The sequence below is a fragment of the Archocentrus centrarchus genome, chromosome 23, assembly GCF_007364275.1.
Source record: "Archocentrus centrarchus isolate MPI-CPG fArcCen1 chromosome 23, fArcCen1, whole genome shotgun sequence".
Classification (NCBI taxonomy): Eukaryota; Metazoa; Chordata; class Actinopteri; order Cichliformes; family Cichlidae; genus Archocentrus; species Archocentrus centrarchus.
Genome location: NC_044368.1, coordinates 12,720,291 through 12,735,617, shown reverse-complemented (window position 1 = coordinate 12,735,617; position 15,327 = coordinate 12,720,291). Strand labels below are relative to the sequence as shown.

General features: G+C 39.3%; 1 protein-coding gene across 1 annotated transcript in view; it reads right to left on the bottom strand.

The window, feature by feature from the left end:
* LOC115773805 (ELKS/Rab6-interacting/CAST family member 1-like) overlaps positions 1-15,327 on the bottom strand; it is a 124,604-nt gene that overhangs the window by 23,727 nt on the left and 85,550 nt on the right. The window contains exon 21 of the mRNA XM_030720722.1: positions 12,405-12,590. Within this exon, the coding sequence (XP_030576582.1) occupies positions 12,405-12,590 (186 nt within the window). The remainder of the gene's footprint in view (positions 1-12,404; positions 12,591-15,327) is intronic.

Sequence of the window (15,327 nt, the reverse complement as noted above, 5' to 3'; positions counted from 1 at the left end):
GTACTTAAGTAAATTCCTCCAGCATGGCCATGGAGCATTAAAAGGAACTTAAACCTGGTGAAGGAAATGTCTGCACCATAAACGCATGAAGCTGCACTTCTACAATAGCTGACACTTTAAAAAAAAAAATTAGGAGCTTCAAATAGAAACCAGAAATCTCAGAGTAGAAAGCATTTTATTTGCATATATTGTTGTGGGTGAATTGAAATCTTTAACCTGCATTTGTCACCATCACTTCGCTTCTTATCATCAACAAAAGGGGGCAGGCAGAAAAAGATAAAGGCGGAAAAGAGAGGTAGAGATTGAAGCGAGAGCTAAAATGGTATAAGAGACACAAAGTGAAAGGGGGCAGAGATTCGGCAAGGGTGAGTGACAACAGGAGAGCGTAGAGTGGGAAAAATATTTCAAAGATCAGAGAAAAGGAAGAGAGGAGAGTAAGAAGACAGAAGAGGAAGGGGGAAGGAAAAAGTGATAACCAAAGACAGGGGAAGATCAAAGGTAAAAGAAGTGAAAGACAGGAAATGACAAATGCATGTAAAAGAGGACGACTGGTAAAGCCATTAAGACTGCATTTAATAAATCTGTATTAAAACCAGCAGCTTGTCTGCAATGACCGACAAAGGCCTGTGTGTGTGTGTGTGTGTGTGTGTGATTCTGTGCACTTACTTTACTTATACTGTCAAGACATAAAGCTGTTATACCGACTTAACTAGTATGAAAACTTGGGTTCAGGATGAATCACGTAATGGTTATGGTAATTTAGCATGAAACTAATGCAATGCATTGTCCTCTGCTGTCATGGATACATAGCTGTGTGTGCACATGTGTGTGTGTGATGATTGCTGAGGACCTCTGTGTCGTGTTTAGAAAGAAAACAATCATCTTTGGAGCAGGAAGCAGAGCTGCCTAATGAAAGCTTAGAGAGACCCCAGACCACAGTGCGACACAAATAGATGGGTCTAAATGTCTGCTCAGCTCCCAAACCTCTCTTCTCCACCCCCCCTCCATCTCATCTCTCTACTTCACTCCAGTCTTACAGCTTCCTTTGCACACAGACAGATGCTCTTTTACTTCTATATAAATATGTGAAAACCTCAGATGAAGCCATAAGCGAAACATCTTCCCAAGTAAATCAAGATTAATTCTATCCATCTAGTCCGATCTAATCTAATCTCACAGCAATCACAAGAATTCATTCTCAGTTGTGAAACTCTCAAAGTTCAGCTTTCTCTGGTCTTGAATCCCTCCACCATATTGTTTATATCCTTTCCGTTTAGGCTCAAATAACACTATATGTGTACTGACTTTAATTTAATAGGCTAGAGTCACCAATTCAGTGTTCATTCAAATGTGAAACACTAGAAAACCTTGAACATTTGGGTATAAAATGTCATTACTTCACCATATTATCTTATTTGATATTATTTGAAATTTTGTTGTATTTAGTTTAAGAATTTTTGAGTTATTTCCCTCCCAAAAGAACAGTTTGGTCAGGTGATGGTGACCTTGACCTTAGGCCACAAATAATTGGTTTATTCTTTAGTCCAAGTAAATGTTTGTGCAAAATGTAAAGAAATGACCTCTGGGACTTTAAGAGAAACTGCATCGATGAAAACAACAACAACAACCCCAAAACAACTTTAGCCATTACTGTATGCTGGAGGCTGCACATTCACACTAAACTACTGTGATAAGCAAAGCCACAAAAACAGATAGGCAAGCAGTCAAGAAAAATAGTTACACTAGGAAACTGTTACCACACCTACAGTCTAAAAAGTAGACTTTAAAAAAATCCCAGTGGATGTTTAAATTCCACATAAACAGATATGTTTCCTCACAAGTGGAATATCGCTGCCATTGTTGTACTGCAGTCACACTCTGCATTATCAGTTGTGATGTTAAAAGTTCCAACTCTGCCCTGTCCTGTTTTTGTATGTCCTGTCCATCAAAATTCCCCCAATCAGTGACCTTAAAACCATCACAGGTCCTCACACAGACACATCTAGAGATACATGCTGTTCCTGCCAGTCTGTGAAGAGGGCATCAATTTGCCACAGGGCATCAGGGTGTAGAGCTGAGAAAACATGATAGTGTGCATTTGAAACCTAATTTGTATGAAAGGCTTAATTTGTAGACTTTTTTTTGTAAATGCATACTATCAAAGATTTATTTAAAGAGAAATTAGACAGCCTTTTTGCTTTAACTTTTTATTATGAAATCTCTTGTGTCTGTTCTTAGTAAAACCCATTAAAAATAACACTATGGTTAGTTTGGTTGCCTAGAAATCTTTTTTTCAGTTCTGCTACCATGCTGAAATTTTCCCATGCTAAATCAAAAGGGAAGTACATATGCTGGTCACCTGTAAGGCCATTAGCCTGTTTTTAGAAGCTAATACTACAGGAGTTTTATGGCAGTTTTCTTGATGTATAAGCATCATCATGTACATACCCCCAAACTGTAGTTTTTAACCCTTTTTGTTATCTATGGTGTCACATACTTGCTAAATCAATGTGCTGCGCTCTGTTTCATTTTAAAACTCTAAGACCATAAGCAGCCTAACCCTAACCCTAACCCTCCAGAGGGCCTTACAATAGTTAATAATTGATCCCTTATCAATGAGCTGTTTTTAAGGGGTAGATGGCTACGTAGCCATCTAGCCGTTAGCCAGTATTGGTAAGCTGCTAGCGTTAGAGCTTCATCTTCAGCAATATTGGTGGATTTAGGCTTTGATTATACTCTGTTGCAGATAAAGACAGGTGGAGACACTACAGCTGAGTAGTCATTCCAATTATACTTCTTTGAAACCTAAAGTCTGCTGCCTGGGGTGTGTTCCTTGTTGGCTCATTGTAATGTAAATTTTCCACAGATAAGTCTGCATGGTCATAAAAAATTGACAGGTATGGACCCTCGTGCTTGCCATCTGATGATGACATTTATGTCACTCATACTCACGTGGATAATATAAGCAAAGAAAATATCCACAAATACAACATATGTGTAAAAAGGAGTAGATATGTTAGCGAAAGACTTTATTTTTAACAATGTTTCTAGGTAGTGAAACAGTAACTTCTTCTTTGGTGATCACTGAGGTTGCTAGGTTAAACAAGAAAGCCATGTTGCGACATTTGTGTCTTAGCACCTGCTGTAACACAGGTAATACCATTTAGAATCACTCGAGAGCCAAGTTAACTATCATAGGTTTAAATTCATTTAAAGGGCCCAATTTAAACAAAATGTTTTTATTATGAATAACACTGACTATTACTTGTCTAACTGCTAATTTCACTGCTCTTATCCCCACATAACAGCCACAGAGTCTTTGGTTTTCTTTTCTCTATAAAAGTAACATGGCTCAGGCTGCAGGAGCATAATGGTGCTGCTTTTTTTCAGTGGAAGTTTGTTAAAAAGTCATGAGTCACTTCAGTAGACTTAACAGCTGTGGGACTGCGGAAACCTCACGGATTACTTGTATAACTTAAAAAACAACCAAAGGGAAAGCTCATTTCTCTCTGATAAGCTTATTATTTGGAGATCACACTGTAACAACAAAGACATTTGAAGTCTGTAATTGTGCAGTGTTTTCTTTCATTACAATGACTTGTAGAGTCGTAAATATGAGGACTTGGTTTTCGTGGTGTTTCTCCAATTTCAGTTGGCTAAGAAACAGTCACGGTCACTCACTGGGAGCCATTTGAGTATTAGCAGATAGAGTGTCATGGGCTGACAATTCAAGCAGGATTTATAAGAGCAGTGATAAAATGTCCAACTCAGCCAACAACACTTAATACATTTTTTTTTTTACAGCATCAAACACGCAGATGTCTACAGTATGGACTAAAAAAAGACTCACACATACATTCTCATAGTTTTAGACAAATATACAACAAACTTAACCTAAGCTTGACAACAATTTCGAATACACAGTTAAGCAAACACATACGCAAACACAGAGCCAGGCAATCCTTATACCTTCACACTTGTGGCCAGATGGAGGCCAGAGAGCGCGCGAGAGAGGCTTCCTGTGTGTGCGTGAGTGTGTGGAAGAGTATGACGCCAGTTCTCTTCGGTGCTCGTTAGAGACGTCATCGAGTCATAAAGGTTATTATTATGACTATGGCACCGAAAACAGCTCTTTTAGTAAAACCTCGCTATTGGAATCATTGTTACTTTTGTAGTTCAGCTAAGGTTAAAGAGAGAGTTGGAAACAAACACACTGAAACAGAAGAGTAAAATAAATGTCTTCGGCAGATCCATCATCATTAGTGAAACTGGCCTTTCGCTAAAAGCTCACTACTGTGCTTAGCTTAGCTGAAAAATGACACGTAAAGGCTGACCTGGATAATGTTAAGTTTCATTATTCTAACGTTATTACTGAGTAAATGTCAGAACAGTGGCAACGAGAGAGGGCTCAGTCATTCAAATGTCAAATTCAAATGAAATGGTCTCATTTGCAGAACTCTTCTGCTGCTTTTGCACCTCACAAAAAATTAACTGAAGTAAAAAAAAAAAAAGGTACCTTGAGTGTGTAATCACCTAGTTTTACAGCAGCTGTGCTTTAAAAATTGCCAAACCGCACTAAAAGTGTTTTTTCAAACCGTTTGAGACGTCCATCACTCTCACATCTCATGGAACAAATGCTCTTTCATTTTATCAGCTATATCGGTCCACACTACTTCAACACATGTGCAGTGAGACATGCATCCGATTTATAAGTCCCCTGCTATTCTGAGCTTCTTAACATTTGTGAAAACATGGGTCATTCTAAAGAGCTCACTGAATTCAAGATTGGCACTATAATAGGATGCCTCTGTTGCATCAAGTCAATTTGTCACATTTCTTCCCTCCTAGATATTCCATGATACAGCTTTAAGTGGTATTATTGGAAAGTGGAAACATTTAGGAACCACAGCAACTCAGCCTTGAAATGACAGACATAAGGTTACAGAGCAGGGTGACTGAGTGCTGAGATGCATAGTAAAAGTTGCCAATGCTCTAACTGAATAACGCCAAACTTCCTCCGGCATTAACATCAGCACTAAAAGGGTGCACTGGGAGCTTCATGGCATTGATTTCCACAGCCAAGCAGCTCCTTTGGGTGTAAAGTATAATTTGCCCAGGACATCTGTCTATATATCCATCCATCCATCCATCCATTCGCTTCCGCACATCCTGTTAAGGGTCGCGGGGGGGCTGGAGCCTATCCCAGCTGTCATATTATATATTGAAAATTATTTTTGTCCAGTAAGTTTGTCAGACAACAGTTGTTTGATACAAAGTGAAAACTAAGAAGGCGTCTGAAAGGTGAATTGAAATTTCAGGCAAGTTTTCTCACTTCTTATCCTGTATTTGCATCTATTAAATGTTACTGCATTAAATGTTATTGCAGTGTTTATGCCATGGACACCAGTTTTGGTCTTACTGTGCATTATTATTTACCAAAAATATCCAGAATACATAGCAATAGTGCTCTCAACTCTATAACTTTAAAGGGCATATAGGTTCACAGTCTTAGGGAATATTAAAAAGAAAGAGAACACCTGCACTCTCCTGAAAAAAACACTTCAATAAGCCGTCATCAGCGTAGTTTAAGACAAACAACAATTGTAACATATAAAAGCCAGCTGAGATTCCAAAACCAATCAGAAATCAGAGCTGTAATTACATAATGAAAAACACCTGCAGAAAACAACATGCCAAAGGTAGCAGACATGAGCCAACAATCCTAATCATAATACAATCCTACAGTTCTACAAAAATAGTGTCAACACAGCATCAGCCACTGGAATAGGAAAAGTAAACAGAAAAAATGTGTTTCCACTAAAGTTATAATACACAAACATTTTGTATCTATGTCAAAAGACTTTATCTGAAATATCACAAGAAAGACCTAATCACAAAAAACTTAACATTTATTGAAGCTTTAGGGCTTTCTGTGTGTAGTCCATGAATCCAATATGCTTAAGGTATATCTTAATTCAAAAGTGCCAGTGGTGAACTTTTCAGGGGAATCGCTTTCATTCCTTGATGTGTTCATTCAAAAACAGGTGGGAACATTACTTACATTATGACACTTGCATTAATAGAAAATGCTTTTGCACTTTTCAGTAGTGCAAAAGCATTTCAGCAGTTATCCTCCAAGCATGAAAAAAGGTCTAACATTTAATCAACTTCTCATAAATTCCCAAGCATAGAAATGACACTTCCTCCTAAAAAGGCGGTATCATTTGCTACAAAGGGAAGAGTGTCGGATGCCAGCACTACACACAGAAAGCCCTAACAGCTTGAATGAAGAACTATTGTTAAGCTGTTTTTGTGATTAGGTCTTAATTGTGATATTTCATATGAAGTCTTTTCACTTAGTTACAGAATGTTTATGTATTTTCTGTCTGATAACTTTAGTGGAAACACTTTTTTCTATTTGTTTTTTCTATTTCAGTGTGGGGGTTGTGTATGGTGGTGCTGTTTTTGTAGAACTGTAGGAGTGTATTATGATTAGGACTGCTGGCATTTGTCTGCTACCTTTGGCATGTTTTTTCTGCAGATGTTTTTCATTATGTAATTACAGCTCTGATTTCTGATTGATATTGGAATCTCACCTGGATTTTTAGGCCCTTTTTTTTTTTCTTTATTTATTATTATTATACTTTCTCCGTCTTCAAACCCAAATTTGACCCCATGAACATGCATGAAAAGTCACCAATTTTTGCATAGGGGTCAGGTCCGGCGAAAAATTACATATTTTAATATCGCGAAAAACAAACTCAAAAATGCGGCTCCACACCGCCCCCTGGAATATTCATTTTTCAGGCCCCTATGGGAGAAGCCAAAATCAAGTTTGACCTAGAGTCATGAAATTCTTGTCACACATAGATCATGTCCAGACAAACAAAAAATCCTCTTGATGCACCCCTGCACGACCCACAGGAAATCCTTGGCTTGAAATTTACCTTTTGCCGAGTCAGCAATTTCGCTCACCTTGTATTTGAAACATTTGTTTCAACATTCTTCAGGTACTTCTCATCAAAAAAGTCAATTGGACCCATGTCCTATTTTTTACGCTGCATCCCTGACCACCACCCCAATGTCAAGATCACATCGCTATGGAGAAACCACAACCTTGTCACACGTATTGCGCAATCACTCACGCACTCTTTCTGCACGTTGCCTGCCATTTTTTTTTCGCTCACCTTGTATTTGAGACATCTTCTCCTCCAGCATTTGACCCACTATCACCAAAATGGCTCAGCATCATCTACAGACATAGGGCATCTAAAGTTATCAAAGGTTTTGTATTCTTTTCAACGGTCTTGTCACACTAGGCCCCAGAAGTTGGCCTTCGTTTTACGAAAATTTCCTGTCCTCTTTCCTGCCATCAGTCGCACATGCTTTGCTCGATCTTCCCCAAAATGGAATCAGTTATGAACAGACTTGCACTGAATCCGTAAATGGAGAAACAATGGTGATTGCTGCAATAGCGCCCCCTACAGAACAAAATGAAGATTTGTATGGAGGTCCCTGAAATTAGTTTCTCTGACAGGCATGAAAATTTGTTTCAACATTCTTCAGATACTTCTCATCAAAAAAGTCAATTGGACCCATGCCCTATTTTTCACGCTGCATCCCTGACCACCACCCCAATGTCAAGATCACGTCGGTATGGAGAAACCCCAACCTTGTCACACGTATTGCGCAATCACTCACGCACTCTTTCTGCACTTTGCCTGCCATTTTTTTCTCTTATGTGCTGCACAAGACTTAATTTACATTCATGGATTCAGGGCAACAACTGCACTAGCGCGCTGTACAGATGGAACCAAAGCATTACATGGCAACAATCACATTTAGGTTCTCTGAAATGCATGAAAAAAGGTAGAAAACTTCGAAACAGACAAACAGATAGAATCAACAGTGTTATCATGTCCATCCTTGCCAAGATTTTCCACTTTTGCCAGTGGGGATTACATTTGCTGGTTGGTTGCAAGCTGTTCGCAGGGCAGGTGTTTTGCAGGGAAGGCGGTTCGCATGTGGAAGGAGCAGCGGCTCTCAAGCAGGCCACGGGGGGTTCGCGGGGGCTCACAGGTCGCGAGGGCCTTTAATCGCCGCTTGCGGCTTTAATTTCATCTTGTGGTTGTTTGTCTTAAACTACGCTGATGACAGCTTCTTTTTGCCCTTTAAAAATTACAGTGAAATATTTATTTGGAGAGTGCTGGTGTTCTATTTTCTATATTTATCCAAGAAAAAAAAAAACAAGAAAACCAAACAGTTTCTTATTTCAGCATTTGATATGTAGTTTTTTTTTTTTTTTTTACAATTCTAAATTAAATAATTTATAAATCACTGTGTTCCCTCCATATTTGTATTTTGCACTGTCCATCTTTTGGAGATGTGGCTATATGTGATTGAGGCACTGACTGAGACTTCAATACTTCCTCTAACACAAGAGCGAGGTTCCTTTGTTGGCTCTCACTCAAGCAGCACAGCACAGAAGAAAGCTACAGTGCATCAGAGGCCATGTTAGTAAAGGTTTTGTGTTTGTGCCACATTACAGAAGCACACAGCGAGATCGACAAGCCTCCAATGGTCATTCATGACTGCTGTGCATTCATGTTAATCCATATGTGGGTGCCTGACGTGTAGGTTTCCGTCTGTGAGTTTTTGTCTGCATCTATGTGTTTTACATGCTATTTTAGTGCAATCCTAATGGGTTTACAGAGTGCCAGGCATTTTAACAGAGCCAGGGAGAGGCCTGTAAAACACACACACTCACCACAAGACAGAGAAGAGAGGCTGGCACACTGGAACATGGTGGTCTGGATGGAGTCTGTGTGTGAGTGTGTGTGTGTGCATTAAAAGGGTCAGCCAGGGTGATGGTGACACATGATGAAGGAAAACGAGAAACATGGGCCTGAATGAAAGACTGGCAGTGTGTGTCTGCGATTGTACAAAGGCAGGGTTGGGGTCTTTAAAAAAAAAAATCAAAACACATGGCGCCAAGTGGCAGTGCCTGAGTATGGGTGGGTTTGGAGAAAAAGGGAGAAAGAAAAAGAAAGATTCAAACTGTGTTGTTGTTAAGGGAAACATCCCACAAAAAACAGTATAAAAAATGACTAATGAGTACAACCCCAATTCCAAAAAAAGTGGGACTATGATTTACAAATCATTTGAAGTCCATATTTGTTTTAAAACAGCACAAACCAAAGCTGCCAATCCACTGTCAGTGCTAGAAGAAAGGTCAGAGTTCATGGATAATTTTGCACTTATGCATTTAGTGGATGACCACACTACAGAACATGTTACCCCCACGTACAGATGAAAATCAAATGGACCCCAGCCCTGGTCTCTGCTCTACTCACAAAACAGTGTGGAAACACTTTGCTCAGTAAAGACCGGAGCATCATTCATAACTTAAAGCTTCCAGTGACCAAATATCCCAGGAGGGGTTGTGAGTGGGTGTAATTGCTTATTCAACAGTTAGCCACACATCACTAAGGATGTCAAAGAAAGACAGGCTTTTAGGAATAAATACTCTTTGGGCTTGTCTGCAGCACAAAAATAACTTAATTAACATCTAAAGAAGGCAAGAGAACCACAATTTAATTTAATGAACAATAAAAATCTGTGGGACTGCATGAAAAGCACAGTAGATATGATCTCAAACACACAACTGTTCGCCACTCTGGACAAACAGAGGAGAGTAACACACTTGGGGCTTTCTCTCGTGGAGACCGAGGCTTCGAATTTAATGATGTCTCCAAAAGGCTGAAAGGAGAACCACAGCAGTTATTGTCCATCTTCAGTAAAAGAGTCTTTCCGCCTTTATCAGTAAGAAATGCTGAATGGTGCCTCATTTTTCAGCAGTCCAAGGACAGTAACACAGTCACTCTTCAGACTAAAAACCATGTCCATCTAATAGATCTGTACCTCACACATCAGTTATAATTGTTTTCTGAAAGAGCTGTAAACATGTTTGAGATAACATCTGACCCACTTTTGAACACACTTTAATTTGCAATGGTGTCATACAGAGGACTCTGTCAGTAGTGTAAGCAACCTAATCAGTTACCATCTATAGGGCCCTTTAGCTCAGCTATTCATAAACTCCAGTCTAACTTCCTAGTGCAGGAATTAAAAGATATTCATGTTAAATCAAAAGGCACGTTTTTTTTTTTTGAAGAAATCCAAACAGGTTAAAGGAGACCTTTTATAGTAATTTCCATATTCTACAAAAGTAGCTTTGCATAATTCGCAGTTCAAAATAATCCTTATTTATCCTACACTGGGTGTGGATGCAGCCCTGTTACTTAATTAGTTCAGAAAAAAGTCGCTTTAGCTCCTCTACTTCTCCTTTAGCTTCGCTCTGGTTGGCTGACCCTCATAAGCAGAAGGTTTGAAAAGCAGGTGCGTGGGCACTCTGTGTCAAACCAGAGCTGAGAGGTTTATATTAAGGGTATCCGCTCTCTTTAACAGCATACACATCCAACTGTCTAAAACTGAGCAGACTGAAGTCTGAATTGTGGCTCACATTGATTATATGAAGATACACCGATCCTATTATTTGACACTCTGACCACATGAGCATCAACAATACATATATATGACCAAAAATAAGGGATAAGTACCACTTTAAGGTCAGCTGCTTCTGGTAACAATTATTAAATTCTTCCTCAGCTCATGGTATTACAGGGAGATTGTTAACTTTATGTGTATCATCCAATAAGTGAGGGAGCCTGTGATCAATGTGGACAGAGAAATTGTCCAATTGTCATTCAGTATGTAACTACTTTATAATACACATGGATAAGTTTGACAACAGTAAAGACAGGCAAAGTTTTTTTTTTTTTTTTTGGGGGGGGGGGGGGGGGGGGGGGCAGTTCAAGTTGATTTTGCCACTGCAGCAAAATTAATGTGCAAAAGCCAGAAAAACAACAAAAATCAAAACACTGCACCATGCCATGAAAATGGTTAGTGGTAATGTAAAAAAAAAAAGTAAGTCATTTGTGGTAATTTGGGTAGGATGGTCTATTAAAATCTTTTTTCCTCTCTTGTACATTTGACTTGGATGTGGCTGTGAGCACAGTTTGGTGCAAATGTTTTCAATATTTTTATAAATATAAGTTAGGGATAAAATACTGCAGGCTGCATTCAGCCTTGTTAGATAAGCTTTCACAGCTGCCCACATAATCAGTTTTAATAGAGTACGTTTTTCTTTTGAAAATGTAGCTCTTCAGCCACTAGACCACAGAACAGTCTACATTTTTTTTTTAATGAAAGCAGGCTGATGGTGAAAAATAACCATGAAAGGCCTCCAGACCGTTTCTTTGTTCATTTAAGGTACAGTGATTAAATGAGAAGTTAATTTTCGATTTTGAAAGTTTATTTAAAGTGACACCGTACAGCGCTGTATTTGAAACACTTTTTGCTAAACAGAGACATTTCCTTGCATTAAGACACACAAAAGGGCTTTCATAAAGACTGCAGAAAGCTAGTCCTGCTGTACCCTAACCACACACTCTGTCACATAGCTCTGTGAGTGTGTCTAAAGTTACGTTTTTCAATGCATACCACATGTAGCGACCATGTATCGCCTGATATGTTTTCAATATGGAGAAAAAGACAGAGAGGGAGACAGCGGAAGCCGCAGAGAGCCACAATTTTTTCTAATTTAATAATATACTGTATATATTGAATATCTGAAAACATAGCTGGTTGCCATGATAATGCAGCAACATGTAAGCAAACAGGTCAGCCACTGTTTCTGTAACTTTCTCGAAGCCTCACCTTTTCTTTTGTTATCCTCAGTTCTCTTTGCTCTCCTCCCTCTCAAAGATGACAACTCTTTTGACAGTAAAATAAATATACTTCTCTCCCCTCCTTTCCCTGTACTGTATATGAACCAACCCTCTCCCTGCTGCCAAAAGCTTGAAGCAGAATTTACTCCCAGTAAAATAAAATGTCTGAAACAGTTTTTGTTCCGCAGCCAGGCGCTTGTCGTCAGGTGACCTGCTGGAGTAAATCTTCTCAATAATGTCAAAAGCAGTGCCAAAAACCTGCCAGGCCAGCCAGTGTGTGTGCCCCTACTCCTACACACATACGCACACTCACAGCAAGAACAAGCATGCAAACTCACGCATGTCATCACGGACAGCATGCAAAAGCAAGCGCACAAACACACACGCTGGAGAGTTTTAGAGAATTGATAAATGAGGAGTGACAAAATATTCTCACTTTTCTCCCACATTTTTCAAAAATAGAGCACACTCTCGCCCTTGTTCCCCCCTTTCTCTTACATACACACACACACACACTTTTGAAACACAGGACTGACTGATGTCTTCACTTTGCATTTCATTTCCCCCCCATTTTTTTTCCCTCTCAGATTCACAAACGCACCCAGGAGTTCTCACCTGTTCCTGCGTCATGCTGTGCAGCTGTGTATGCCAGGAGGCAGAGTCAGAACGGTGATAGGCGGGGGGCGGGGCAAAATCTTTCAATATGATTGGGTCTCGCTCCTGACACAGTGAGGTCAGGTGACTGATGTACAGCTTCAGCTTACTGCGATTCTGATTAAGATCCAGGAGAGGAGAGAGAATCTGAGGGAGGAGAACAGAAAATTTGATGATTTTTTTTTTTAGTTTTTAGTGTATGCAAAATACCAAAACAAACATGAACAAAACAAAACTGCCTATAATAAGGATTTTGCAAGAATACTAAAGGGGAAAACAGATGGACATGCATTGATGGGCAAATTTAAGCAGGGTAAGAGAGAAAATGAGGCAGAGGCACACAGAGAGAAAGCGCTTCTAATAATGAAGATCTGTGCACTGTTTTTAATTACATACTGCCACACTTGTAGCTGAGACTGAAAGAAGACTCTCCTGCACTGTTTTCAGCCCCAGCAAAAGTGTAAAGTAGTTCATTTAAAGAAAAACAATGTGCTTAGTTTAACATCCCGCCACAACAGTTGATCCATTGTGTGCACTGCCTTTTAAATACAGTGGGATTTATATACACGCCACTAGATAATTGTGAACTATCCCAAAACTATAAAGTTAATAAAACCTTTATGTTATTTAATGAGTATGATATGCTACATATGTTTATATGATATGCTATATATGTGTGTATGTATTTGGATTGCTCCTGAACATACAGGCAGTCAACTAATAAAGGTCTGCCAAACACCTGCTCCTCACCTGGGTTTTGTGAGTGTGTGGGTTTTTTAACCACCACAGCTTTAACTGTCACACACTGAAGTAGTCAGCACATTATCAGCCCATTTTGTGTGGAAGACAAGTCAAATGAAATTTCAAATATCCCCGTTTATGTGAGCGTGCACGGTGCCTGAAGCAGAAAGTCAAGGCTAACAACACTGGAGGAGTGTAAGTTCAACAAAGTCAGGCTTTCTTTGCCTTAGCTGACTCAACAAAACCTAAAACCCCAGTTGGAGATAACGGGTATCACAATTGTGGTTATCAGTTTCTCTGTTAAGCAGGGCTTTCTGCTGCAGGCTCTGTGTACACTCACATGGACAAAATGGTCCCTATGAGTGCCACCTACTCCAATCAGAGATGTGATTAGATGATGATGATAAAATAATGATTTAAAATTTTATAAAAAACACAAAAAATATACCAGTAAAATGCAACACTGTTGCAAATAAGACAAAAGATTAATGCTGCAGAAAATCCTAAATCTTGGGATTACACAGAGCACTAACATAAACATTTTAATTCAAGTTAATTATTTTATTGCTGGTGCGCTCTCTGTACTGCTGTTTTTTTCTAAGGTGCAGTTGCACATTAAAGCTCTGTAACTTTAAGCTGGATCCATTTAGACATTAAATGTTACCGCCCCACAGCCTAATAATGGAGACGTGGAAATTGCTTTAGTTTGCCGGCAGATCAAAGTGATTGAACAGGTATTCTTGGTGTGCCTTCTGTATTCGAGTAGTGCAAAAGAGACTTAGCAACTGATTAGAATCAAATACAAGAACAATTATACATGTATATTCCCGTGACAATGTGGTGCTTCATTTAGTGGGTTTAGAAAGGTACAGCTTAACAATCTGCATATATAAAATGCATCCCCAAAAAAGAACCAGAAAATCTATAATGCATCAAAAGAATCAGTGAAAATGTGGCGATTCCAGCTGATTTTAAACCATCCAGGGAAAAAAAGAGAGCCAATTTTGTGACACAGAAAACTCTGACTTTAAGCTCAGCATAGTTCACTAAGCCATTTCTTGGTAGATTGGCATGCACACCAGAAAACAGAATACTGGGAGAACTTATTCCATGAAATTAAAAAAAAAAATGCAATCTTCACTACAGTCAGTAGAAGTACATCAGTTAGTCCACACTAATCCAAAGGTAACAGTTTTAGTACTCAGAGCTACAAATCTGATTCTCTTAAAAAAAGCAAAAGTTCTTGTTGACTGTGTGTCTGTGTAAGTGCAGGAATGAAGGTGAGATGAGCAAAACAGATACATGCATTCTGAGCGCATGAGACAAGACCTCCCAGGACACACATACACACAGACAGACAGAGATAAGACATACTGACACACACTATTGTCCTTGGGGAATACTAGGATTTAAGTGCAGAGGAAGCATTTTAAGAGAGCTGTTAGTGTGTGTGTGGCTAAAGTATATTTAATCCCAGCAGCATCTGTCCACACTCTGCGAGCTGTGCTCAGCGTCACTCAGCACACACACACACACACACACACACACACACACACACACACACACACACACACACACACACACACACACACACACAACCCATGTGTTTCAATGACAGGATCCTCAACACGGTAACATCTTTCTCTCTCTCTCTGAACTCTTCCTCAGCTCTTTAACCAACTGTTGTCTTTACTTTTTACACACAAGAACTGCAAATATTGAAGTTTTCAATTTTATTAAATACATTCATTTTGCACTACACATTACACAGTGTAGAGTTCTGACAGTGGATTTATGTAGCGCGTTGTGCACGAATCTGTTGGCGGATACTCTTTAAAGGTGTATTTGAAAATGCTTCAGGCACAGTTTTTAGTGCTCTAAATGACTGAGCAAACTGCAATTAGCCATATAAAGTGATCTCATGACCGTGAATGAAACCAACATGCTTGGGTTAAGTTAGTAGATGACAATCAATGAACGATGATATGAGATAATCAGAGTTATCATACTGGGTTAGTAAAGTCTGGACTGTACTTGTCGTCCATTTCTCTGTGTTTTGTTCCGTTGTTGATGCTAAAAAATTGTCGGTCACTGGTGCTGCAACAATGTGCACTTGCGTATAGTCCAGCCACCGTATTCCTAT